The sequence below is a fragment of the Hypoxylon trugodes genome (assembly GCF_022578975.1).
Source record: "Hypoxylon trugodes strain CBS 135444 unplaced genomic scaffold F4822scaffold_11, whole genome shotgun sequence".
NCBI lineage: Eukaryota > Fungi > Ascomycota > Sordariomycetes > Xylariales > Hypoxylaceae > Hypoxylon > Hypoxylon trugodes.
Window position 1 is genome coordinate 257,477 of NW_026250026.1, and position 23,874 is coordinate 281,350.

The window sequence follows — 23,874 nt, forward strand, 5'->3', positions numbered from 1 at the left end:
ATATATCATAGCAGAGCAAGTCGACAATGGAAAAAATTGCTACAAGCAATATACAATCAAAACCCAGCCTATATCTCTTTCTACGAATGTCCCCCCATAGCCTGGGCAACCAAATTCTCCACCATTTCCTCCAAAATCGGCTTCACCAAATTCTCACTTTGTGCACCCAAGTATCCCGTCATACTCTTCTCAGCATACTTCGCCAAAACGTCGACTTCTACATTCACCGTATCACCCGCCACCTTCCTCGCCAACACCACCTTCTCTTGCGTGTACGCAATAAGCATGACCTCGAACCAAGCCGCCGCATCGTCGACTTTGGTAACTGTGAGACTAGTCCCATCGAGCGCGACAAACCCCTTAAACACGATATAACGCAGGGTATCCAGCGACTTCGGCGCGAAGCGGAATGTTAAAGCATTCCCATCTTGGGTAACGGAGACGATTTCCGCGATTGAGTCGACATGCCCTTGTACAAAATGCCCACCCATCCGCGTATCCGCGCGTACTGCTCTTTCTAAATTAACGTGTGAGTCTTTAGCTAAGGAGCCTAGGTTCGTTAGACGTAGGGTCTCGGGCGCGACGCCGACTTTGAAAGTTGGTGGGTGTTGAGTTAGGTTGGTTGCCGTTAGACACACGCCATTGATTGATATGCTGTCGCCGAGCTGGGCGTCGGCGAGTAGGGTGGAGGATTCGGGGAGTGTGATGGTTAGGGATGTACCGCCGGTTTCATCGTGTGGGTTGAGTTCGGCTACCACTGTACACCGGTCGGATTAGTGATTGTTTACTGAAGTTATTTTACCCCGCTATGCCCCCTTATGAAAGAGAAGAAATGAACATAATTAAGGGAGCAATTACCTCCAATCTCCTCAACTAGTCCGGTAAACATATTCGCAGAAATGAGCTTTAGCTAGCTCAATGAATGGCTGTTGTTGTTTTAGGGGTGGAAGAGAGAACTAGGATTATTATTCGGCTTGCCGCAAGAATGACGTTGTCTGGTCCGATATAGAAGCTTTGATGTCTTCACCCCGCTATCACATGCTACGGAACCTATTCCGCGCTAAAGAGGACCCTTAATTCTTGAAAGAAGACCCTGTAATCTGCCCGCTATGGGTACAATTTATATACCAAGCGGCATGCTGCACAGCAAACATTTACTGCACCTTACCGCTCCGTCAGAGACCTGCATAACCGGTTCAATAGAAACTCGTCACCGTTATATTAAGAAGCCCAGTCACTAAGAAACAATACAGAAACGATTATTTTTCATAGACAACAAAGAAGTGTGGGCAGAATGCAGGAAATTTTGTTAAACCTGTCTAATTTGCCGTAACGGTGTGGGTATTGACTGACCCATCAACCTCTAGATCATCACTACTCTATCGTGGTATCTTGAGGGACGTGTAGGAGTTACAGTGTATCGTAATCTTCATCAGTCATCGCAATTACCCCCCATATATCCCTTCCATTTGTTGGTAATCGGCCATCCGTCTTCCTCCCGAGCCCTAGACTAAAGGGCGGATTTTGTACCTCTCAACGCCATTCAGACCAGTCGCCATGCGATTATGTGGTATGCAAGTTAAGTAAAGCAATTACTAGTTAGTAGCAAGTCTTTCGTTAGACCGGCCTCTATCCATTGGAAAGATGCTCGTCGGTTCGTCTTATACATCTATAAAGACAGTAAAGCATTTGAAATCTCTCTCAAATGAGTCTTCTTTAGCACATCTTGTACTCGGAGGATCCCTCAACGTATCGTGTAGCGTCTTGCGTGTCGAGTAGATAGTCAATCTTGATATCAAGATCTCGGCGGTTCTTCTCGTTAGGCTTCACGTCTAGCTTGACGCTAATCTCTTCGCCTTGCTGAACGGTGAGGACGTGGCTTAGGTAGAAAACCGTCTGCTTCCAGTGTGTGTACTTTGTATGGGGACCAGTAGAGAAACGGATCGGCTTGTGGCATGCCGTGAAGTCGATATCGAACCATGCTACTAGGGCATGCACAAAATCGTCGCGTCGGCTGGTGAGCTTGAAGGGGATGGAGAAGGCAAGGTCGGCCGTGGTACACTTGTACAAGTCAAGAGTCAAGACAGCAGTGGGGTCAGTTACAGCGGCTTTAACTTCAACTGTGTCAACCAGGGGCTCAGCGAGAGCAGTCTCCTTGAGCGGAGTGTAATCAAATCCGTAGACGTTGTCCCAGACTATAACCGATTAGCTTAGCCCGAACAATCACTCGGACCAAAACTTACATCCGATCTTCTCATCCTTGTACTCGCCATCCTCAATACCGCATGCGAAGATGGTGGCCTTGTCGGGGAAGATCAATCCATCCTTAGCAAGGTACCTGTCACGGGCGTATAGAACAGTATCGAGCATGCTCTCGTAGAGAAGGAAATAGCCCATCCACTCTGAGATGATGATGTCGACTTGCGGGAAGGGTAATTCGATCTCTTCCATCTTGCCCTGAATTAGAGTGATCTTGTCTTCCATGCCATTGCATTTGACAATTTCCTTAGCCTTGAAGATGATGGTTGACATATCGACACCAATAACGTGCTTTGCTCCAGCTCGGACAGCGAACCTACATAGAGGGAGTGACATTAGCATTAATCTAACTGGGTAGGCGACAAGTGAATTAAAGCAAAGTGACTTACATGGAGAGGATAGCAGTTCCGCAACCAACGTCAAGAACGACCTTGTCCTTGAAAAGGTGCTTATTTTGCACAATGGCATTCATGTAGGACTTTGTGCGGACTTCATCTTTCTATACGAGGAGACAATGCTTAGTTAGTCAAGTGAAACCTTGCAGGGCGATTTGATTCTATGAGTATAGAGTACATACCAACATCTCCTCGTGTATTCCTACGTCGCAAGAAATTCTTGTTAGTTAAAACATTCAACATCGTGATATCAAGTCGCAAAGAATGCATACCGTGGTGATTGTAGCTGTTGTGAGACAAGTATTAGCTAAAGCCTTACATCGCAGACACAGGACGCAAGGGTGACAACGATTTATGAAATTTATGCGATGCGCACAAGAAACTGACCTGTTGAAATAATGCTGCTCAGAATGGGCCATGCCCTTGAGCTTCTGCTCAGCAGCCTCAACTTCCGTATTGTTAGTCGCCATTGTGAAAAGAGGTACGGCGCAATCCTAAAATTCGTTCTTGAAAAGTTGAATTGGGAAGAAGGATAAGGATTGGGCTCGACAGGCGAGTAGGTACGAAGTAAGGTTTACTTTTTTTTTTTTTTTTTCTTTTGGATTGGAGCCACTGTACGGCGACTAACCACTGTACGACGGATCTAGACCGAAAACCCCCACTATTTTCCTCAAATACGCGCCTAAGGCGCGCTCCTTGCCCTCTAGCGCTCCTACTCTTAATGCTACCCCACCGGAAACGGAGAAAAAATGCTCCTCCTTAACTTTATAGGAAGGTTACACAAGACGAAATTTATCTTAGTAGCACCGCAGCCGTACTTTATCTTTTTTTCTTCTTCTGCTTTCACGTTCTTGTTTACAGCAGAAACTTTGGTATTAATCGACTGAGACAGCTCCCCATCATGAGCTTTACAATTCATTCGTACTGTCAAGTCACCTAGGCAACTATAGAATAACTAACCCACATTTACCCTGCAATTCAATCGACCTGTTTGTTATTTCATTTGCTGGTGTCGATATACATTTGGTCATATCCGACAATATCCCATTCAAAAGTATCAGTATTGAGCGTGAGATTCGTGGGATTGGTCTTGCCTCCTCTCACTACGAAACAATATATTAGCATAAGAAAGAAAGTGAACATGAATTCGAAGGCACACTTACAATAACCAGCCTCGACAGAGCCCCCAGCAACCGGGCGAGAAAGCCTACCCTCACTGGCCAAAACCGTGAAATTTGCCAATGGCAAATCCCACGAATTCCTAGATGCAACACTAGGCGAGCCATAGTATCGCGCCTCGAGCTTCTCAGGGGTTACCGAAAGCAGGAAGTACCCTCGGTAGTACCCATCTTGCCATTGAAGCTCCGTGTTATTTCCCACGCGGTTCTGCGCCTCGGCCCGTGCGGGAGCAATGAGTCCATTGTATCCCGTGGAGCTAACGGCCGTTCCGGCGAACTCAACGCCCACGGAACCTTCTCCTGTCTCTGGATCATATGACTTCTCGTCCAACCAAACGAGGTCGGATACCTATATTTTGTGAGCAGGTCGATTTCATATAAAAATAGGGGGAACTAAAAGGCGGTTTCTCGTTAACTAACCCAGTTTTGGTGGCTGTCGCCAGCAAGGAATATGGTGTTGGTGATATTGTTGTCGTAAAGGTGCTTCAACGTGCGGTTTCGATTTGCGATGTACCCCTGAAAAGATTAGCGCTCGCCTTTTACGATTTCACCCATTTTTGGCGCAACCAAGTCTTTCAACTTACATTCCAGTTATCGCCACTCAAGCCATAAGATTCAGTTATGTATGAGAAGACGATCTGGTTGCCAATAATGCGCCAAGTCGCGCCTCGTTCAGAAGAGTTTGATAGCTGATTATAAAACCAATGCTCTTGGTGCGAGCCCATTAGCGACCGTGAGGCATCGTTGCGGATAAGGTCGATGTAGTCATCGTTCCAATCTAAATTATGTCAGTGATCTTTATTCGATCTCACGCAGAAATGCTACTCACTCAGTGATGTGATGCTTCGGTCGTAATTACGAGTATCAAGGACGATCAAGTCAAGAACTACAGATACGAGTTAGTTATCGACGGCATTGTGGAGAACAATTGGGTTACACACGGTTACCCATCTGGAAATTTCTCCATACTCTCAGGTTATCATCAAGGTCTACCTGGCTTCGGTAGTGTCAGTAAAAAGTCAACTAATTCGTCTCAGAATCACATATACTTACCGAATAGGCATCCACTCAAAATACGCTCTCACAGCATTCATTTTCCGTTGGTCGACGCTGACACGGCCATCATTCAGGAAAGACTCTTCGGTGTTATTGAGAGCGCTCGCTCCGTCTCTATATCCATTGTCTGAGACTTCTGTATGAACTGCTTAGTCTGTTGTCCCCTCAAAATATACTCCTTCTACCTACCATGATCATCCCAAGTCGAAATCCAGGCGAAATTCTGAGAGGCAAGCCGAAGATCCGGATCGGTACGGTACTATTCTTAATCAGTATCTCCCCACACTTGACTCTTTAGTTCGAAGATTATACGGACCTGGCCATGGCGAGTTCTGTAATCGTGCAGACTGAACAGATATTTTGGCGGATCGTGGGCTCGCTCACCCCCTGCGCTCCCCTCGTAGATATAATCTCCTAAATGAATCTATCTATGTTAACACATAATAATCACCATGGAAACTATGTCACTTACGAAATAGTCTTGCTCGTCCTTACGCGCGGCATTACCATAAGCGTTGAAGTAGCCGTTCGCTTCAAGTCGTAAGTATTACCGCCCGCTTCATTAAAGAAAATATTACTCACGATAGTTACTGCAAGAGAAAACGGCAAATTTCAGTTCCGGCACGTCTACATCAGTTTCGGGGGCAGTCTTCGTCCGCCCAACAGGGCTTGTGTTATTCGATCCGCAAACTGTGAACTGGTAATTGTAAGTGGTGAACGGCTGTAAGCCCGTAGCCTCAACCTACATATAATTCGTTAGCTAAATTGCCAGTACCAGCCAACTTAGGAGGACGCAGAAACAACCTTAATGGTATAATCTATATCACTCGTCGTATACGCCTCGCCGCTAGATACCACATCCTCACTGCCGTTTGCAAGAACCTTCCACTCGACACATATCGGGCTAGGATCTGCGTTGATGTACGTCTGGGTATCATGATTATATAGCGGCACCGGTCCCTCTACTGTGATATTGCTTGTGTCCGATTCTAACGATGGCGCGACTCGGGTCCATAGGATCACACTGTTTGGGTATGGATCCCCCGACGCCACGCCGTGCGTGAAGTTCAGCTCTTCCGCTGCATATACAACATTGCCGCGCTTTAGACTGCGCCTAGATACGTGAGGAACGTCGATCCCAAGGCCAGAGTGACGACGAGAAGGGCTTGCGTAGTTCAGGTTACCATTAAATGAGGCAGCTACCAATGGAGCCAGGAACTCGGTCGCGAGACCAAGGACTGCTAAGGTGAGTTTCATGGTTATAAATTAATGATATGAAATAAGCCCAGACCTGATAGCACACCGTTTAAACACTCATATCGACTAAGTTATATAATACTACTTATATATGTGCTCATTTATACCCATTCTCGCGAGCTAGCCAGTTGGTATACCCTTACCTTACCTACAATACAACCAAGCCATACTTTGACAAGTAAGTAAGTGGGTAGCATGACGACGCAGCATCCAACGTCCAATAACACGATATCCAAATCAAATACGACCATTTCAACAAACCCCAAGAACCAGAACGGAAGGTCAATTCAACTATTGCTGCGCTGTAAGAAAAAGAACGCTCCAATAAATCATCGCGGTTATGAGCACGCGGGGTGGTACTACTTTAAGCCTCGAGGTATTTCGCACGGGAAAACGTGTGTATTGCGACTCTTCTAATTGGTCGACACTTATCGTCAACCCCTCTTATGCACGTTCTCTTCAGCTTTCCGCCCAGTTGATGCGGTGGGTTCCTCGTTTGGTCGTGGAAATCCGGTATATACCGGCTCGGCAGGGCGAAACTGGGATTGGCAATCCGGGATAATACCATGAAGTTGGAGCCGCACGGTTTCCTATACAAGATCCACGGGTTCGGGCTAGAGGCGAGGGACGCCTGAAAAGGTTATAGCTAATCACGACTAGTCAATTAATAAGAGGAACATTTTAAGTGAGGGATGTAATGCTAGCCGTAATAACTCCGCGTATGCAAGTAGTTAAAATGATACGTCAGTTACCTAACCGCACCATCTCTCATGAGGTTCTCTCCACCGTACGCCAAGAATCGCGAATATCTTCTTCTCATCCCGTGCCTCAAGTAACGTTCCTTCGTTTAATCTCTTGTTCCCCTTTCCTCGTACTACGTCCGTGTACAGACCCCGTTGATTTAATCGCATTCCCTTCTTTCGCGCGAGTAGTCGTATCGATCTGTTGAAAATATCGTTACCCGTGAAGTAAATTAGGGCAGCGCCAATTTCAGTTTCTGGCACTAGTAACAAGTCGATACGCCTCCAAATTGGTCGATGTTCTTTTTTGGGACCGGGAAATGCGTGTTCCGGTAGCACACAGCATCCATGCCACTTGCTGCCGCCATCTATGTCATCAGCGCCACCATGGTGCGCAGCAAGCTCGGCGGTAAGGAAGCCCTCTTCCGTTAGGGTACCGACGAGCCGATCTAGAAATGGTGCGAGTTCCTTTGTAGAAGATGTACTTTTCTTAGTAATGATGAAGTCAATATCACCAGAATTATCCGCTCCGCGACGGTAACTACCTCCAACAATCAACTCCACTCTGTGATCAATAGCTGTGGCTGTCTTTTTGACGCAATCAGCTAGGACATCCATTTCCGACCGCGGAATCCGAGTATTCAAGTCGTCGAAATGTTCCAACCCGATTTTCTGGTTGGCGTTCAGCTCGGCTTTATCTCTAAGATCGTCCAGGGTCTTAAATCCCTGCGCAATCCATTTCTGCGCTTGGGATAGACCAACACCGTAAATTTTCACGAACTGGGCTACGATTTTCCTGCGAGGGTCATCTTGCGCGTACTCGAGTTGTCTAAGTCGATTCGTATTGACAATCTCCTCGATCTTGTCCGCAATTCGACCAATATGCGGTAAAGCACGGGCTTCTTCGGCCGTGCATATCTTCTTGGGTTGTGCTCGGAGTGTCGAGATAGCTAATCTGTAAGCCCGAACTCGGAAATCGTCACGAGCGAGTGTATGAACTTCTAACATCCCTTGAAGGACCTTGATTGTTTCGGCATTGGGATTTTTATCGTCGCCGTTCTTCGTGCCGCCCTTCGTGCAAATGAATTTTTCTTGCCAGTCAAGTTTCTTCCGCCGCGAGCCGCCATTGCTGTTGGTTGCTCTCTTTTTCGTTGGTCTTTCGTCATCCGAGGCGTCGGCATCGGACAAGTCGTCTGCATTCGCATCAACCTCAGCTTCATCAGCAGTTGATGGCCTGGTAATATCATCATCGTCCAGCAATGCGCCATCGGTAGTTTTCATCTCGTGTATACATTGCGTAAGGTCGTCATTTGCTTCGATGGCTTCCTCTGGTTCTTCTATGAGTGTCTCCTTCTGCACCTGCGATTGTCGGTGATTCGCTGTTGAACTTCGAGTCCGCGGCCGTTGGGAAGGAGACACCTCACTACTCGACTGAGTATTCGAAGCAGACATATAAGCCCGCCTTGTAGCCTTTTTCCGTCTCGGCTTAAGCTTAAGTGACGTGTCTGATTCACCTTCAGATAACGGTGCTTGGGGTGCTTGCTCGGCCAACGCTGGCACGCCAGCAACCTTGTATTGACCTTGAACGGGGTTGGCGATGATACGACGCCTTAAACAATCGATGGGATAGGTCTCGTTGACGAGAACCTTTTCTGAAAACTTAGGGTCATCTTGGAGATGCCGCTCTATGTCGGCATAGGTAAGCTTCTTGTCAACGATGATATGTGTCGCTCCAGCAAGCTCCCGACACCACCTAGACAATACTCGGTTAGCGGATTCGTTCTAGGTAAACATCGTATGGAATATAGTCTTTGGGGTTTTATTAGGTGTAAGGGACAACTTACGTGGCGCCGTGTTCCCGAGCTTTGGTGATTTGTAGCCTGCGAGCTGGGTTTATATCATCATTGGGGATATAATAGAATGAGAAGTCCTTGAATATTCGTTGTTTCTCAGGGACCAATTTCAGGGGAGCTTCCTTCTTGCGTTTTCCCATCCTGACTAAAGGCGAAGGATCGCTTGGAGGACTGGAATGTCTCGCTGGGTGAACTGACGAACGCGTAGAGCGACGGAGAGGTTGCTTCGTTGGTACGATCTCGGTCTCAGGGACAACACTACTGTCACTAGCGGGTGCACCTGCTAACAAACTTCGGCCGGCAACCTTCGGGTTGTTATTGCCGTTCCCGTTGCTGTTCCCGTTGAGTGGGGTCACTGCTATGATCTCCACGTCCGGGTCGCTACTCGTCGGGATGAGATCCGACACCTTCCTCTTGGTTACCGTAGCACCAAGCTGACTGATTTGTCTTTGCGAAGTCTGTGTGACGGCTGAGGAGGGTTTCGAGGTAACAGAGCGAAAAGCCTTGCTCCTCTGCCTATATGCCTCCTCATCTTCGCCTAAGGTGTCTTTCTCCTCGCAGACCGCGTCAAGGCATTCAAAGAATGCGATTTTATCCCTTAACTCAGGATCCATTAGTTATTACCTGGTAATGATGAAATAAGGTGTATGCTGTAAGTATCCTCCGATTTCCAAGGCCGAAATATGCATTGTATGAATGTCGGGTGTTTTGCTGCATGCACAGTTTGCACCGGGTGACAAATAATATGTCGGGTAGGCATCCGTTAGTGAATACGGTGAATACATAATATTGAGTAACAACCTTCGAGGTCAGGTGGATTTTCGCTGATGCAAAAGGGAAGTTCCATTTATGCCCCTCTAGTCAACCCGCGTGTAGAAGGAACAATTGACCTCGGGAATCCGAAAATGGTAGGTACTGGCAGTGAACTTGTCATTAGTGGAGTCACGCTACTATATCCGAAGTATCGATAAGGTACTCACATTCAATCCGACAAGGATTTCAGCCTATTTCAATATTACTCACTGCCTTCTCACGTACTAACGAAATCCGAGTTGTGTTTATTACATTTTCTTTTTCTCTACTTTCTTTATTTTTATTTCGGATTATAGAAAGCTATTCAGTCTTATTAGACACCTACGTACTCATTCTCGAGTAAATATATGCGATATACTGACACCAAAGGGTATAGAATAATCCTTCGTAACCATCATGTGAAACTCCGAAGCGCCTTTCTCGAGTTATCGCATTAGCGAGCGAGATATCCATCCCCATTAACCTCTCCTGACCCTATTTTCCCTAGTATATAAAGTCCTCGAAAACAAACAAAAAATGGTAGCGTCTCGTCATACGAAAAGGTTTAATGAGGTGATTGTGACGACTGTCCACAATACAGTCGGGAATCCATCAGAGGGATGCTATTCTTTTCTCGGGGGTCGAACGAATTTCCGGCGTCACCCGAATATCGGCTGTTGGCATCCGCCTCGATGTCGTTCAACACCTCCCTTGTGAGCTCTACATAGTCGTACGCGAACTCGCCAATTTCCGCATCGTCAATACCTAGGATTTCGGCATCTTCCGTCGCTCGCAGCTTTAATCCTGGGATTAAGTTGATGATGAACAGAATGATGCATGTTCCGCCAAACGAATAGCATCCTCCGCAGACGGAATCGGCTAGCTGGTATGCTAGTTGGATCCAGTGCTGGTTGATCCAGCCACCAGGTATCACAGTGTATCCATCGAGATGCGCGATGTAATCGGCGGCGAAAAATGCCGTGCAAATGTTCCCAACAAAACCGCCAACGGCGTGTACGGCGAAGATATCCAAGGCATCATCGATGCGCATTAGGAACTTCAGTTTGGTCGCGTAGTTGGCAAAGGCGGCACCAAAAATTCCGTAGATGACAGCAGCCCAAGCGGGGACAAATCCTACGGGGTGTTAGACAGATGTCTTAAACATGGTAGTAAGCGACTTACCTGAACCTGGAGTGATGGCCACAAGGCCGGCAACAACTCCCGAACAGAAACCCACGGTGGACCATTTGCCTTCTAGTCTGTAATCAAGTACACACCACGTAATTCCACCAACGCAAGCCGCCAGGTTTGTTACTACCGCAGCCATAACTGCGCGCAAGTTTGCCGAAAGAGCGCTACCAGCATTGAAACCGAACCAGCCAACCCATAGGAATACCGTTCCGATGACAATGTGAGTAACGTTGTGTGGTCGGTAATTCAACTCGTGTGTGCCGTGACCTCGTCGTTTTCCAAGCATCATCGAATCTAAGTATGCGCACGTTAGTCACAAAAAATTGAGAGCAGTTGTAATAAAATGCAGACTCACATGCAAGTGCAGCTGTGCCAGAGGAAATATGGACAGGAGTGCCACCAGCAAAATCAAGACCTCCCATTTTATTAGACCATCCAGACGGATTCCAAGTCCAGCAAGCAATCGGATCGTATATAATCGTAGACCAAATAAACATGAAAATGACACAGGGAAGCATGCGTCCTCTCTCAGCTACAGCGCCGGTCGCAAGAGCCACGGTAATGGCTGCGAACATTCCTTGGTAAACGGCGAACAAAAGGTCCGGAATCTTCGTAGAGCCTACCGACGGCTGGCCGAGTACATCCTTGAACCCGAAGTTGGTCAAGTCGCCGATATAAGTAGATGCCGAATGCGAAAACGTCAACGAGTATCCCCAGAAGAACCATTGAAAAGTCGTAACAGCAGTGGCCATGACGGAGAGCCATATTAGCGATAGAGCAGATTTACGTCGCGCAAGTCCGGAATAGAAGAAGCTTCAAATTGTAAGTCAATGTTTACCAAAGTGAGGGTATGTTAGTTGAAAACCAGTTACTTACCCAACTCCTGGAATCATAAGAAGCACGAGAGCTGTGGCCGTTATCATCCAAGCGATATCACCACTCTATGCCATCACGTTAGGATAAGGTCTAGAGTGAAATCAGGTGCAAATATGTCTGTTTACTAACCTCGTACCATATATTCAAATCATCGTTTAGGGAATCGCCTCCAGTAGGTCCGGTGCCATTGTATTGAAGTTTAATGATGTAGTTTAGCTTGTCGAGATCGACACCTTCGAGTACCACCATTTTGTCCCGTAGCTTAGCAGAAAGATCGATAAGAGACTAGGAAAATGAAAATGTCGAAATTATTATCGGCTTCACATACGAAAAAGCGAACAGATTCAAAGGAGTGTCAGATAGTTGGATAAAGTCGCTGGTGAGCCTTGCCTGGGGGGAATCGAGTTGAGGGAGATTGGCAGATCAAGTATGTCGGATTTGAGGCTGTGGGATACCAGGGCCGAGGAGAGGTTAATGCAAAGCCGGCAGTAGTAAAACTCGCTATCCACTTAGTAGTTTAGGAGAAGAAGCAAAAGTAAGACAACGATCAGTCTCGTTCGAGTCAATCGACGCGCCTATCAATCATATCAAAATGAGGAACAGCTCCACGGATCCGGAACACGACAAGTCTAAATCTTGAACAATCAATTTGTGTCGAAGCCAGGGAGAAATTTTATTGTTAGCCAGGTCTTATTGTATTGATCAGCGTCGCACATGGGGAAGAGGACGCAGACACACGTATTTAGTGTATGAGCGCAGTATATACATGCGTGAATGTATATAGTATATGTACCGTACACAATGATGTCTGAACGACATCTTAGCTTATCCCCCTTCCAGATATGGGGAGATTGGACCCCAGCTACTGAGTAGGCAAGGGCGTGTGTTGCATGACCTGCGGTCTGCAGGCTCGAGTCATTGTCCGCCTCAGATCGGTGGCCTACCTGAAATAGTAGTAGGAACTACTCCATGCTACCTGTTGACCAGGCGAAGTACTATGTATCATTATGTGTATCAATGTACTAGGTTATGTAGGAAATCAATATAAGCAAGGATTACTCCGACCAGCCCGGAGATATCTACTCGGGCGTTTAGGGGCAGCGATAGGTCGCTGAACAAGCCTCGATACCAGATAATCTTTAATATTGAACACTGATAGCATAGACTATCCAGCTGAGTCCAATCTTGGCTGACTTTGGAATTTCATTATGTTCGGTGCTTCTCGCAAACCTCTCCTCATCACGAGGCAAGTTATGTATCTGAGGTATCACATTGAAGGGGTGGCAATTCAGGCGGCCTTTCCCGCGGCCTTCCGATTTGCGTTGTTGGACGAGAAGGAGATTTCAAGGGTTGTAAAAAGGAAGCTTAAGCTGGGAATAATGATAGCACAGTCCAATGCGCTTCCTTGATAATGTTACACAGCAAAATCAGTAAGCAGGTAGAGATAAGGAGAATGAAGATCCACAATTTGTACCAATCATTAAAGGAAATTTTAGCGTGGGATGTAAGTGGAGTCGAGTAGAGTCCCAGGGAATTGGAGAGGCAGGGTATACCCCTTGCCCCCTAGTATATTCCATCTCCCAGTACCAAACTTTACCGTACGATTGAGATAAGCTCGACCGCCCGCCGCCTAGGGTTTTTTGCCTTCCACCGTACATACCTTCTTAACGTTACTTCTCGATGGCAAGTGCACCCCAAGACGGATCGAAGGACGCAAAGAAGAAATAGCGAACGATTCGCGAATTACGTCTTGCCTTTTTGTTTCCTTATCCCGAAGAGATGACATCAGAGAAGAGCATACATATATATACCTACCTAGTCAACTCAAATTGACTTACATTCCTATTCATATCTTACACAATATCCAAATATGAAAAGAGTCATTCACTATGTTCGAGATCACTTCTAAAATAAACGGTTAACTATGTTCGTTCATCTCTTACAATTGCCAAACTCCATTGTGGCGAATATGTTATCTTTGATATGACAAAATATTATTTCGAATAAACCATGTAATCAGTAGGTAGCGGCACACGGCACACAAACGTACGTGCGTAAAAAAAATCCTCAAACCGCCTCACGTGAAGGTCCGTGTCAACTCTTAACGGCCAATTGCTATATCGGGAAGGTCAGCAACCAATACCTTATGCGATACGGGGTACGTACACCGATCTACGATCGCCCAGGAACCGGTGTAAGACTCGGTCGGTTCCGTCCACTACCTACAAGTCAGCAGTTGTCATCTTCCATTTGATAACTCACAATTGTGAAGTGTTTAGCGTTTGGAAGATCTCGAAACGCTGTGACACACCCCTGCGCTAGTCACTTGTTCTATCGATGGCATCACATATAATCGTGTTGATGAGGCTGAACGGGTCTTAGAGCTTGATCCCCACGATCCACTCAAACGTCCCGATTGAATAGTCCTCATAACGGGGTCCTTCACTGTCTCAACTTCTTCTACCACCTACGCAATGGTATCGTGTATAGTACGTTATCTAGCGGCCCTAGTCATCTATCTATCTCAACCAGCTTTGAACTAAGGCTGCATCTCTTCAGACATATTATGCAACGCTTTGATTAAATATCATCCAGGTTTGAAACTTTGGCTGCAAGCCCAGTCCCTCGGACCGATGTACACGATTTTATCGAAACTGGGGTTTCAATATATTCACTCTATCGTTATCACTAGACACGGAAGGCAGCCGCGAAGTAGGGCTCGTGTTTATGGTTATCGTAGAAGCTTAGCATCGGAAATACGACGGTTTGCGAAAATTCTCTTTCGCGGATACGATCGTGTTTAGTAAGCCATCGAGATGACACCCGGCGGTCTTCTCGAAACAGCATCTGATAAATAGCCCGCTACGATGAGCCACCATAGCCGCGAACGCCTTTGGTTCCGACTTCTTTAGTTAGGAGTCAAATGTTCCAGAACCAGGATGAATCCACTACTAGTATCAAATGGTCCGTCCAGTCGTAACCGGAGATTAAAGAAGGAACTGGTAGTTAGTCTACGCACTTTACCAACGGAATATCCAATCAGAAACGGGCAAATTACAGCGACGTAAACATAAGTATGAGTATCTACGATATGCAACTACCTTCCATAAACAATAGGTTATATGACTAATTACTGCTTGAACACTTAGATATTTAAAATCTACTTTCGCTTCGCGTAGCATTATGGTTTCTTAGTAGAGGCTTGGGGGGAGCGAGGGTTATTTATTGATAATTATTGACAAACATCAAGATAATTAGGGTATCTGTACGTAGAATTACATTAAACCACTCCCCTTTATCTGGTCTGGCCACAAGTGTGCTATAGGAAATCAATCTCATACAAGATAGCCAATCCTTCTGCCATAGGAATCCCAAGCACATACTAAAGCCTTCGGAATTGGACATGTTTACTCGACCTGCCTATGCAAATAGATCAAAATGACTCTCGATTTCACCCCATTCTGAAAGCATAGCTTCTGACACCGGAGCCCTGACCAGTGAGCTGACGATCGTTATACCAAGTCCGTCTACTTCGTGAGCATCGACCACCGTACCATCAGCAAGAGACACTCGGAGTTCGAGGTTGGATTTCAGGAATGGCTCGATATCATCTGCGTGTAAACTTGGTACGGTTCCAGATGCCACCATACCTACCAGGGCTGAGGTTATCGGGATCGTCCCAGAAATCCTGCGATCAGACATTCGACCGTGCAAACCCTTATGAGCGAAGACTCCAAGGCTACCGACTAAACTAGACGCTACTGGCCATGATGATGAGTCAGATGGGACGTCGCCTAAGAAGAGATGAATTGAGAATGAACCGCCCATCGCATGCTTGTTGACTCGTATGTTTGCGATCCATTCACGATACTTATCGCCGATAAAAATCGCGCTTGAAAGACGGGTTGGCGCGTGACTATTCGATGATAATCCGTTTGTCCTATGAAACCCTCGATGACCTAGATGCTTTTCGTGCTTGTTGCTGTGTTGCTGGCTTTTACTAAGCTCCATAAGCATAGAAGCTGGGCTAGATTTCCCATATAGACGATTAATCGAGGCGATAACTTCAGTACGGTTTTTGTTAGCTACCTCGGCGTATGTATAATTAAAAACCTCCAGGTCTCGTACTCCGTCTGCCGTCCAAAAGTGTGTTTCGTTGGAGAAGAATGGCGTGAGGGGCGTCTGAGAATCTTCCACTTCTCCAGGAGAAGTAGTATGGGAAGAATAAACAGCTGATTGAGGAATGACGTATGAATCATTATAAAGAACCTGCCACATTGCAAAGATCCTGTCGACGTTGGCGTGGTGCAACCAGAAGAGCGGATCGAATCCGGAATAGGCAATGATAGCAAGATGTCCATAGACACCTCCTCCAACTATATGAATTGAGTCGTGGATGGACTCGATCGAATCCCAAGTACCGTTGTTATCGTTGGGGATCCAAGCTTCGTTGCTAAAAGTCGTATAATTCGGATAATTGGTAAGTAGGTTGTATACTCGTTGCTGGAAACTTGGCAGGTGAGTATCTAGCGCATGAGCCACGAATGAATTATTCGAGGTCGCATTGGCACTATTCACCGGACGCGGTGCTCTTTTCGTTTCGGTCCATGTGTTATACTTTAATAACCTGGTTAGTTTCCAAGTCCTTGGATCTGGAGGAGTCGGTCTTACTGGGAAATCGGGGAAAATCGACCCGTTAAATGGCTTAAATACGTAACTGAACAGCGGATTGGATATACTCTGGACACCATACGGTCCAGATACATTAACGCTGGATGCACCACCGACGCTTAGAGGAAGGACACTAGTTCCATCGGGAGGTGTAGCAGCCCAGTCCCAATAAGGAATTCGAAAATCTGCCGCGGCTTTTTGGAAGCGGTCTTGGAGGTCAGGTGGATATAGTGAAGCGATGAACTGGATAATGTTATACAAGACTTGCTGGTACCAGGTGGCGTTAGTTTCAGAATTGGGAATACCAAGGATGACACGTAAAACTGGTTAAATTATTTGAAACATACCTCGTACAGAACAAGGTAGGGGCGATGCCAAGGAGGGAAGATAATAGACACATGTGTGCAATATCCGTAGTGTTCGTTGCCAGGAGTTGGTTCAACATCTCCCCAAGTCAACGCGGGGGCGCCATGAATCCCTATCATACACGCGTGAGTTACAATAAGACATGATACTAGCTTTCATTGGCGTACCTGTGATCTGGTACCACGAGAATGGTAAATCTTGATCGGTAAACTGCATATAATTAAGAGCGAGGAGATATAGGTTCCACTTGTCCTCGTCTTTTTGCAAGTCTCGAATATCTGGTCTTTGTGGTATTTTACCATCGACGCGGGGAGGGCCTGTAATAATATGAGACTGAAATGGGTCTCTCTTTCGAAGGCGGTGGTCTGCATGAAAACCGTAGTCATATTGCCCTGGGTGGACAAGGTCGGCGATGGCTAGTGGTAACAGAAAGCTGGCGATGAAGCAGATTTTATAAATGAGTGACATGGCGATCCTTCGATCCGACGCAATCTCTCTGGTGAAGCACGATCCCGGAGTTACTAAGGTACCTAGATATATACAGAAGAATTGTGAAGCAAAGTCGTACAACGCGAAGACGACCGATGCAAAATATTGGCAGGAGTATTGAAGAGAAGAAACAATTAGAAAGCAGGGTAGAATTAACTTGTCCTTTGGGGAGGCGAAAGAAAATGAAGTAAATCGGCTCTGGTGGATGGTCTTTAGTACAATACGTGCGAAGAAGGTATGAGATGACAACGGGGATATTATGATTAATAAAAAAAAACTTGATTATGTCGATGAAAGGAAGTCTAGACCTTCAAATTGCGAATTGAGAAGAATTGAGAATCTATGTTTTAGGAGGTACCTGGGGGAGGCAGGAGGTAGGCATCTACCAATCGACTCAGGATCGTAATGTCCTTAGTTTGGTGCCTGCATCTTGCTTCGGATTGGACTTAATCTTGGGAAACAGCGAGATGAGGTCACCTCGCGATTCCCCCTTTTGCCGACGACCGCCCTCTTACAAACGCTTAAATTCTGAAAGCAGGAGGCAGGAGGCAGGTGCCTGGGGTAATTAAAATTATCAGTAGCTGTAATTACCTAGGTATCGATACTATATTTTACGGTCAGTTGCTCCATCTTAATGAATATTCGGATCCCATCTCTTTACTCTTCATAGGAGACAGCGGGTATCTTGGTAATAAGATGGGAACCCGCGTTTGAAGGGACGCTGGCCCTTAAAACTTTTCAACATCATTAAACCCAGAACACCTATCAGAATTCATAACAAGGGCCCGTCAATTGGGTAGCCACGCAAATTACTTGAACGAACGGCGCCGCGCATGACTGCTTGCGTGGATACACGGGAAGGTAGCCGTTCTGAGACAAACTGGGTAGTTGGTCATCACGCCGGCTACTTGCATGTCGTGTCGCTAGCGATGTGACAGTACCTAGCCGACGTCCTCAATAACCAATTTAAAGACATTTCCAGAACGACCTTAGGATATATACTTAGTTTAGAAAATCAATTATTTGTTTGTATTACTGGTACCGAAACTGTCCATTTTCAAACCCGAAGACCCTCTCAACTCCGTCTAATGCGACTAGTATTTTATCAAATTTCCATATTTGGCCGTCTATGCGGCCGCTATGGCCGGCGGAAGGCTGTTTGCTTTCTTCCCCGCAGAAATACTGGTCCAGTTTGTCTGCAATAAGGGCCCCTTTCGTGGAGCATCCTTTGGATCGACTCGGTATTTTAATTTGACACCCATAGCCGCTAGTTCCACATCAAGGTACTTTAGAGCACCAGGAACTGCTACTTTCGTCGTGTCTTCACCTCCGACCCACTGGTTCCCTTGTCCGTCTTCCCATATCTCACCCGCTAACTTGGTAAGGTCAACGTCATTGATCTGATCAAGGCGAGTTGCGCAGCTCCGGCATCGAACGGCATTGACTGTCTTCTTTCTGCCGACAAAAGGAGACACCGTTGGTTGTATTGACAAGAAGGAGCCGCACCTACGGCAGATCCACGATGGTGTGTAATCCGAGCAATTGAAGAGACGATCCTGAAGAAGGAATGCCGTCCCGTGTGCCAATAAAGCGTCTCGTTCCATTTCTCCCACACGGATACCACCACCTCGTTTTCTGCCCTTGATCGGTTGGCCAGTTGTGGGAACTACTGGTCCTGTTGTTCTGACTTGGTACTTGTCGTTAACCATGTGTCGTAGCCGTTGGTAATATACTACGCCTATGTAAATATCGGCAGCCAACTCTTCACCAGTGATCCCTGAATACATAGGCTCATTTCCGTGGTAATTGTAACCAGCCTTCATAAGCTGGTGGCCAAAATAGTCGGCGGCTGTGTTGTCCTCGTCAAAACGGAAAGGCGTTGAGTCCTGTGCCAACCCATGAAGTGCGCCGGCTTTTCCGGCTAGTGATTCCACGAACATACCGATTGTCATTCGGGAGGGGAAGGCGTGAGGGTTAATGATGATGTCTGGTTGAATGCCTGACTCTGAGAATGGCATATCAATGGCTGGCCATTTCTGCGAGCAGACACCCTTCTGGCCGTGACGTGACGAGAATTTATCACCAATAACTGGTGATCGAGGGACACGGAATTTAATCGATATCGTTTGGGCAGGCTCATTACCCTGCTCACTGCCGATTAATCGAACCTCTTCGATGAAGGCCTGCTCCGAGTCCTTGTACTTCTCGAACTTGGTGACACCGTCACGGTTCACAAGATTACCACTGTAATCCGCAGAGACCGTGTGATAAGCAAAAATGACATCACCTTCTTGAACCATTCGTCCAATAATTGGGAGACCATCCTCATCTATCATCGTCTTCGTCCACCCCTTCACACCAGCTCCTTCAGCGTGGCCAAACATTTTGGTTACATTTTTGACTGTCTTAGTACGACTTTCGTCTTTGAGGGAATATTTTTTGGTCTTGTAGATCGTTCCGTGTCCGAAACCTCGTTCGTGTGCCGATTTATTCAATATCATAGCGTCGTCCATATCATATCCAGTATATGATATGACAGCGACGACGGCATTTGTGCCATTGGGGAAGTTATCGAAGCCATATGCATTGTGTAGCGGAGATCGGACAACAGGTGTTTGACCTGTTTGAAGACGATACATCTTGTTATCTGTTCGATGCACAAGGGACGTCCCTGGTGTTCCCATTGTTTGCTTACCCATCTGACACTGGTACATGTTTCTTGGGGATTGGTTGAAGTCCGAAAATGGGGTCATATTTGCCAATATAGAAAGAATATTCGTAGGGTCAAATTCAACGTGCGTTGATTCTCCCGAGACAACTTCCTGCTCTGTACAAGCAATAGACATATATGGCTGCTCAAGGGAGCCAACAAAATCCTCCTTTTCTAAGGGGAGATATTTGGCCGGTCTGACCATTCTAGCTGGCTCGGAAGACATATATATGCCAGGGTAGGATCCTCCATTAGAAGATGGGACATGACCAATTTCCAGGTGCACAGGTACACCATGGGATCCCTCGACTTTCCAGTATCGAAACGTGTCTGCGATTCTGCGCGATTCAGATGGGTGACACCAGCCAATAATCTTTCCGTTTAACATAACCACAACGCTTTCATCCGTAGCAGCAGATGAAGTATCGACGACGCCAAGCTCGGCGGCTAGCTGTGGAATTACTGAAGCATTGACAGCCTTAGTCATAATCTTACATTTATGTGCAAGATGGTTAAGTAAACCACATGGCGAACCATCTGGAGTGTGTACAGGGCAAAGGAAGCCCCAGGACTCAGGCAACAACTTTCGTACCGTTGTGGTCTTGAGCTGAGCAAAAAAACTACCTCGATGCACCATTCGGAAGTGACTAATGAAACGAAGGAAGTTGAGCTTCTCAGCAACAACGGTGAAACCCGATACCTGCTGAAGGTCTAGACCAGACGGGCTTGATAAGTTACCGGTTGATAGGAAATACTCGAGGGCGTTGCCGACATTCTCGTTTGCCTTCTGGAATATTTTGATAGGAAAATCCTTGGCGAACTCATCTGAAGCAAATGATCTCCCCGGGAACTTCCTCATATATTCTCGCATCGACAACCGTATCCCTGCCGAGAGCAATTCATCAATTCGTTCCTTTATTATCATGCCGTAAAGGAATCCACCCAAAAGAATTTCCTGATTTTGGACCGCATCTGGGTTGTCTACTGCGCAGTCTCCAGCAACCAGGGCATAGAGCTTCCTGATCATGAATAGCAACATGCGAAATTTGTCCGAATCTTGTTGCTCGGTAACATTTATGTTCCCTAAGTGGACGAGGACGATTCGGCGTAAAAATTCGGTTCCTACTTCATAATTCGACAATGTGTCAGGTACTCCTAAAACTGGCCGGAATTTTTCACCAAGATACGCTCGAGTCTGTGCCATTGTGTAAATTCCGTATGTTTTGTAGGTTCGTAGCAAGAGTTCGACGCGATCCGTAAGGAATGTGTTCTCGACACCTTTCGAATCAGGTGAACCGACCAGACCTTCGAAAATTTCTCGGTCATTTGTCTCCACAAGTGCTTTAAGGACCATCATAACTGGGACCAGATATTCATTTTTTCGCCACGAGAAACGGAAGGTGACATTACCGTCGTTTAGGTAATGGAGGACATTTGTTTGCGAGGTTTCATCTGGTCGTACTGACCGAAGAATGATACCGTAAGGTGTATAGGACCGACCACGATTTGTAAAACTTGGACGATTGATCGCTAAAGGAAAGTTTCTTCGGTTGACTAGAAGAAGTCGTATTATCTTCTCAATACCGTTCACGATGAAATACCCTCCCAGTTCTTCTGACTCCTCTTTGCGCGCAACTAACTGCGCCGGGCTGTTGTCTCTGAGGTGGCAGTAACCTGACTATAGAACAAATGAGTGAATTGAATAACTTGGGGGGGGTTAATGAGCTTACCTTCACCATGATTGGAAGTTGACCAATCTCTCGGGTGAATTCTTTCGGATCACCATTGTTTATTATGTATTCAAAAGTAGCAGAGAGTTTCCCTCTATATGATACATGTCGTTCTCTGCATTCTGCCGGGAGGATTTCTCGGTTTTTGACAGCAAATTTATTGGTGGGCGGTAATTGCGATTTCTGAAGATGTATCCCTTTGCATCTTATGCTCAGCTTATTTTTCCCAGCCAGTGGAGCGCGTTCATCTCCGTCTAAGAATATCCTCGTGCCAATGTCGGCAAGCCCATGGACAAGCAGGCCCTCGCTGCCAAAGAGGGCGTCGAAAGATTCGATATGTGGGTTTACGGCTTCCTGCAAGAGAGGATATGCAGAGCGATCGGACGGGGGGTTCCTGAAAAGGTTTTCTCGGCGAAGAGTGTTATACTCGTGATCCCAGCTCGTGCTGGTTGGTCCTGGCGCCATGATAGCAGTAGAAGGGTATTTCGTTTTTCAATTGGGCTTCTGAATTTTTTTGGTTTCCTGCATAAATAATGGAATAGTATTGATGGTTATTCCCAAATAAGGGCAGCTCAATTCTTGAGCTTCACCACGTTTTTGCTGGGACCCAGTGAAATCAACCCCTCGATTTCGTCGTTATACTGACGGATGGAAGCCGACAAAGAAAAAAAAAATCCTTATCGTCCAAAATAATTTGATTCCATGAGCACCGTTATCACCTGATTCTTATCGATAAACGCTTATCAGATGGATCTACCTTCTAATTTAGCGGGGGACCTCGGACCCTTAGAGCTCCATTTCGATCCGCCCAGGCATCGGCATTGATGGTAAGGTTTACCGTTGTTGGTTGGGGGCATGATGCTGCAGCTATGTACCTTCTTTCGATAGCAACCTATAGCTCCTACCTCCTGTAATATCATTAGGGTCATTAGATCCAATCTTCTTTTTAATATTCCAAATGTCTTCATATTTTTTTCTCTCTCAAGCTCCATATGCATATTAACAGATGTATATCCGAAACTACTCTGCCTCGTGCTTAGAAAACTCAGGAACTCATAGATCCTTATTGCATAGCTATCATCCATTGTGATAGTTACATCACCCTAATTCTTAACCACTCATCTCATCAATAGGCACGGGGTGCGACCTACATGGGTTGTGTTGTTGTCATCCTGCACCAGTCTTGCAGCCCAACCCGACCTTACGCCGTCTGCCGTGCATGCTTTGGATGATCCCGCAGGCAGCCTGCCTTGGTCCCAAATCCGAATCCGTCTAGTGGTAATTGGTAGGCAACTTTCGAATCTTGGTCCTGGATTTAACAAATCCACATACATTCTCATATCTCCCACTTCCGGCTTGCCGTATCGTATCTTACCTCATTTGTGGTTGTCTGTTTTCTACATCTGGGGAGACCCGACCAATTCTGGGACCTTAAACCGCAGCCTACCATTTTCACCTCGTTAACTTCGCTGCAAACAAGTCGGCCCCCGTCGAATGTCCCGGCCGCTATCGCCTGCCGCATCCTTCGTACCCGCGAGCGCTCATACCCTGTTGCCGATTGTTTAACGAACCGTATTATCGTACCAGGCAGTTCCGTTGAATTGGTCCGTTCGGTTTCCTACGCTCACGTCTTAAAGAAGAAAGAAGAATAGAGAGCTCTTCTAAAATACTTAGCGTTGGGGAAAGTGAAGTATCCGCCTAGCGAGCAAATACGTAAGATATAACAGACCCAATAAGTTTTAGCTGCTGCTGGGTGTGGGGGAGCGCTCTGGAATACCTTACCCGCCCGAGCAGGTGACGGGTCTCCGAGGCGGCTAGAGTAGCAATTCGGGAAAACGTCGAGGCGCAAAGTTGCGAGGAGAGAGAGAGAAAAAAAGAGAGGGACTTGGATTACCATTTCTTCTACAGTGCTCCACACAGAAAAAAGAGACAGAGAGGGAGGGAGCATAAGCCCTTACTGTTTTCGTTTTGTCCCCGATTTCTCTTCAACGGCTACTTGAGGTATTCCTCCACCACCACTACCTTGCAGGCTTTGCTTTGCTAGACAAGTCTTACATCCACTTTTTCGTTAAGCTATCCCCAACATAACGAGTCTAGCAATCTGGGACCTGAAGGATACCTTTTCAAGCAAGCTTGTTGCGTCTACATACGAAACTGCTCGCTCGCTCGCTCCGGGCCGGTCAATAGCGACCATCTTAATTCCCCATACTCGCGGCTCCCATCCGCTCCCGCTTATCAAGCTGCTTGTTCCGCGCGCACATCACCCATTTAATTTTACAGAGTGGTCTTCGTCTGCATCTGCAGTAAACTG

At 46.5% G+C, this 23,874-nt stretch overlaps 7 protein-coding genes across 7 annotated transcripts; all 7 read right to left on the reverse strand.

Annotated features, from left to right (window-relative positions):
• Window positions 1–80: 80 nt before the first annotated feature.
• F4822DRAFT_434366 (Lumazine-binding protein) lies at window positions 81–889 on the reverse strand (the record flags this gene model as incomplete). The annotated part of the gene is made up of 2 exons (XM_051461996.1): window positions 81–757; window positions 859–889. The coding sequence occupies 2 exons, from the start codon at window positions 887–889 to the stop codon at window positions 81–83; spliced, it is 708 nt and encodes a 235-aa protein (XP_051309021.1).
• A 183-nt stretch (window positions 890–1,072) lies between these two features.
• F4822DRAFT_419891 (protein arginine N-methyltransferase 1) lies at window positions 1,073–3,249 on the reverse strand. The gene is made up of 6 exons (XM_051459653.1): window positions 3,042–3,249; window positions 2,927–2,940; window positions 2,837–2,856; window positions 2,649–2,758; window positions 2,244–2,575; window positions 1,073–2,195 (listed from the first exon to the last, which is right to left on the reverse strand). Exons 1-6 carry the CDS (start codon window positions 3,122–3,124, stop codon window positions 1,717–1,719), a joined length of 1,038 nt encoding a protein of 345 aa, XP_051309022.1. The 5' UTR covers window positions 3,125–3,249; the 3' UTR covers window positions 1,073–1,716.
• Window positions 3,250–3,464: 215 nt separating this feature from the next.
• On the reverse strand, window positions 3,465–6,817 carry F4822DRAFT_419895 (PhoD-like phosphatase-domain-containing protein). The gene is made up of 12 exons (XM_051459654.1): window positions 5,693–6,817; window positions 5,471–5,630; window positions 5,361–5,419; window positions 5,205–5,312; window positions 5,078–5,147; window positions 4,886–5,024; window positions 4,774–4,829; window positions 4,662–4,718; window positions 4,417–4,610; window positions 4,253–4,348; window positions 3,818–4,181; window positions 3,465–3,757 (listed from the first exon to the last, which is right to left on the reverse strand). The coding sequence occupies exons 1-12, from the start codon at window positions 6,143–6,145 to the stop codon at window positions 3,654–3,656; spliced, it is 1,860 nt and encodes a 619-aa protein (XP_051309023.1). The 5' UTR covers window positions 6,146–6,817; the 3' UTR covers window positions 3,465–3,653.
• On the reverse strand, window positions 6,730–9,458 carry F4822DRAFT_70185 (uncharacterized protein). The gene is made up of 2 exons (XM_051463868.1): window positions 8,730–9,458; window positions 6,730–8,638 (listed from the first exon to the last, which is right to left on the reverse strand). The coding sequence occupies exons 1-2, from the start codon at window positions 9,350–9,352 to the stop codon at window positions 6,898–6,900; spliced, it is 2,364 nt and encodes a 787-aa protein (XP_051309024.1). The 5' UTR covers window positions 9,353–9,458; the 3' UTR covers window positions 6,730–6,897.
• A 536-nt stretch (window positions 9,459–9,994) lies between these two features.
• On the reverse strand, window positions 9,995–12,511 carry F4822DRAFT_70205 (ammonium transporter). The gene is made up of 5 exons (XM_051463869.1): window positions 11,727–12,511; window positions 11,598–11,662; window positions 11,077–11,534; window positions 10,713–11,015; window positions 9,995–10,664 (listed from the first exon to the last, which is right to left on the reverse strand). The coding sequence occupies exons 1-5, from the start codon at window positions 11,844–11,846 to the stop codon at window positions 10,096–10,098; spliced, it is 1,515 nt and encodes a 504-aa protein (XP_051309025.1). The 5' UTR covers window positions 11,847–12,511; the 3' UTR covers window positions 9,995–10,095.
• Window positions 12,512–14,898: 2,387 nt separating this feature from the next.
• F4822DRAFT_440459 (Di-copper centre-containing protein) lies at window positions 14,899–17,102 on the reverse strand (the record flags this gene model as incomplete). The annotated part of the gene is made up of 4 exons (XM_051462754.1): window positions 14,899–16,214; window positions 16,269–16,535; window positions 16,616–16,746; window positions 16,802–17,102. The coding sequence occupies 4 exons, from the start codon at window positions 17,100–17,102 to the stop codon at window positions 15,018–15,020; spliced, it is 1,896 nt and encodes a 631-aa protein (XP_051309026.1). The 3' UTR covers window positions 14,899–15,017.
• Window positions 17,103–17,649: 547 nt separating this feature from the next.
• Window positions 17,650–22,211, reverse strand: F4822DRAFT_419917 (DNA-directed RNA polymerase I subunit RPA2). The gene is made up of 2 exons (XM_051459655.1): window positions 21,564–22,211; window positions 17,650–21,511 (listed from the first exon to the last, which is right to left on the reverse strand). Exons 1-2 carry the CDS (start codon window positions 22,026–22,028, stop codon window positions 18,251–18,253), a joined length of 3,726 nt encoding a protein of 1,241 aa, XP_051309027.1. The 5' UTR covers window positions 22,029–22,211; the 3' UTR covers window positions 17,650–18,250.
• Window positions 22,212–23,874: the final 1,663 nt, after the last annotated feature.

What these genes read in the sequence shown, in the direction of transcription:
- F4822DRAFT_419917 (XM_051459655.1), bottom strand. Translation starts at nt 22,028, where the DNA reads ATGGCGCCAGGACCAACCAGCACGAGCTGGGATCACGAGTATAACACT. An exon ending in AACTTCCAATCATGGTGAAG is followed by an intron (nt 21,512 to 21,563) that starts GTAAGCTCATTA and finishes TTTGTTCTATAG; the next exon opens with TCAGGTTACTGCCACCTCAG.
- F4822DRAFT_70185 (XM_051463868.1), bottom strand. Translation starts at nt 9,352, where the DNA reads ATGGATCCTGAGTTAAGGGATAAAATCGCATTCTTTGAATGCCTTGAC. An exon ending in GCTCGGGAACACGGCGCCAC is followed by an intron (nt 8,639 to 8,729) that starts GTAAGTTGTCCC and finishes AGTATTGTCTAG; the next exon opens with GTGGTGTCGGGAGCTTGCTG.
- F4822DRAFT_419891 (XM_051459653.1), bottom strand. Translation starts at nt 3,124, where the DNA reads ATGGCGACTAACAATACGGAAGTTGAGGCTGCTGAGCAGAAGCTCAAG. An exon ending in GAATACACGAGGAGATGTTG is followed by an intron (nt 2,759 to 2,836) that starts GTATGTACTCTA and finishes CTCCTCGTATAG; the next exon opens with AAAGATGAAGTCCGCACAAA. An exon ending in GGAACTGCTATCCTCTCCAT is followed by an intron (nt 2,576 to 2,648) that starts GTAAGTCACTTT and finishes CCCTCTATGTAG; the next exon opens with GTTCGCTGTCCGAGCTGGAG.
- F4822DRAFT_70205 (XM_051463869.1), bottom strand. Translation starts at nt 11,846, where the DNA reads ATGGTGGTACTCGAAGGTGTCGATCTCGACAAGCTAAACTACATCATT. An exon ending in TGGCACAGCTGCACTTGCAT is followed by an intron (nt 11,016 to 11,076) that starts GTGAGTCTGCAT and finishes GCGCATACTTAG; the next exon opens with ATTCGATGATGCTTGGAAAA. An exon ending in GGCCATCACTCCAGGTTCAG is followed by an intron (nt 10,665 to 10,712) that starts GTAAGTCGCTTA and finishes AACACCCCGTAG; the next exon opens with GATTTGTCCCCGCTTGGGCT.
- F4822DRAFT_419895 (XM_051459654.1), bottom strand. Translation starts at nt 6,145, where the DNA reads ATGAAACTCACCTTAGCAGTCCTTGGTCTCGCGACCGAGTTCCTGGCT. An exon ending in TTTCTCTTGCAGTAACTATC is followed by an intron (nt 5,420 to 5,470) that starts GTGAGTAATATT and finishes TACGACTTGAAG; the next exon opens with CGAACGGCTACTTCAACGCT. An exon ending in CTCTGTCGAGGCTGGTTATT is followed by an intron (nt 3,758 to 3,817) that starts GTAAGTGTGCCT and finishes ATTGTTTCGTAG; the next exon opens with TGAGAGGAGGCAAGACCAAT.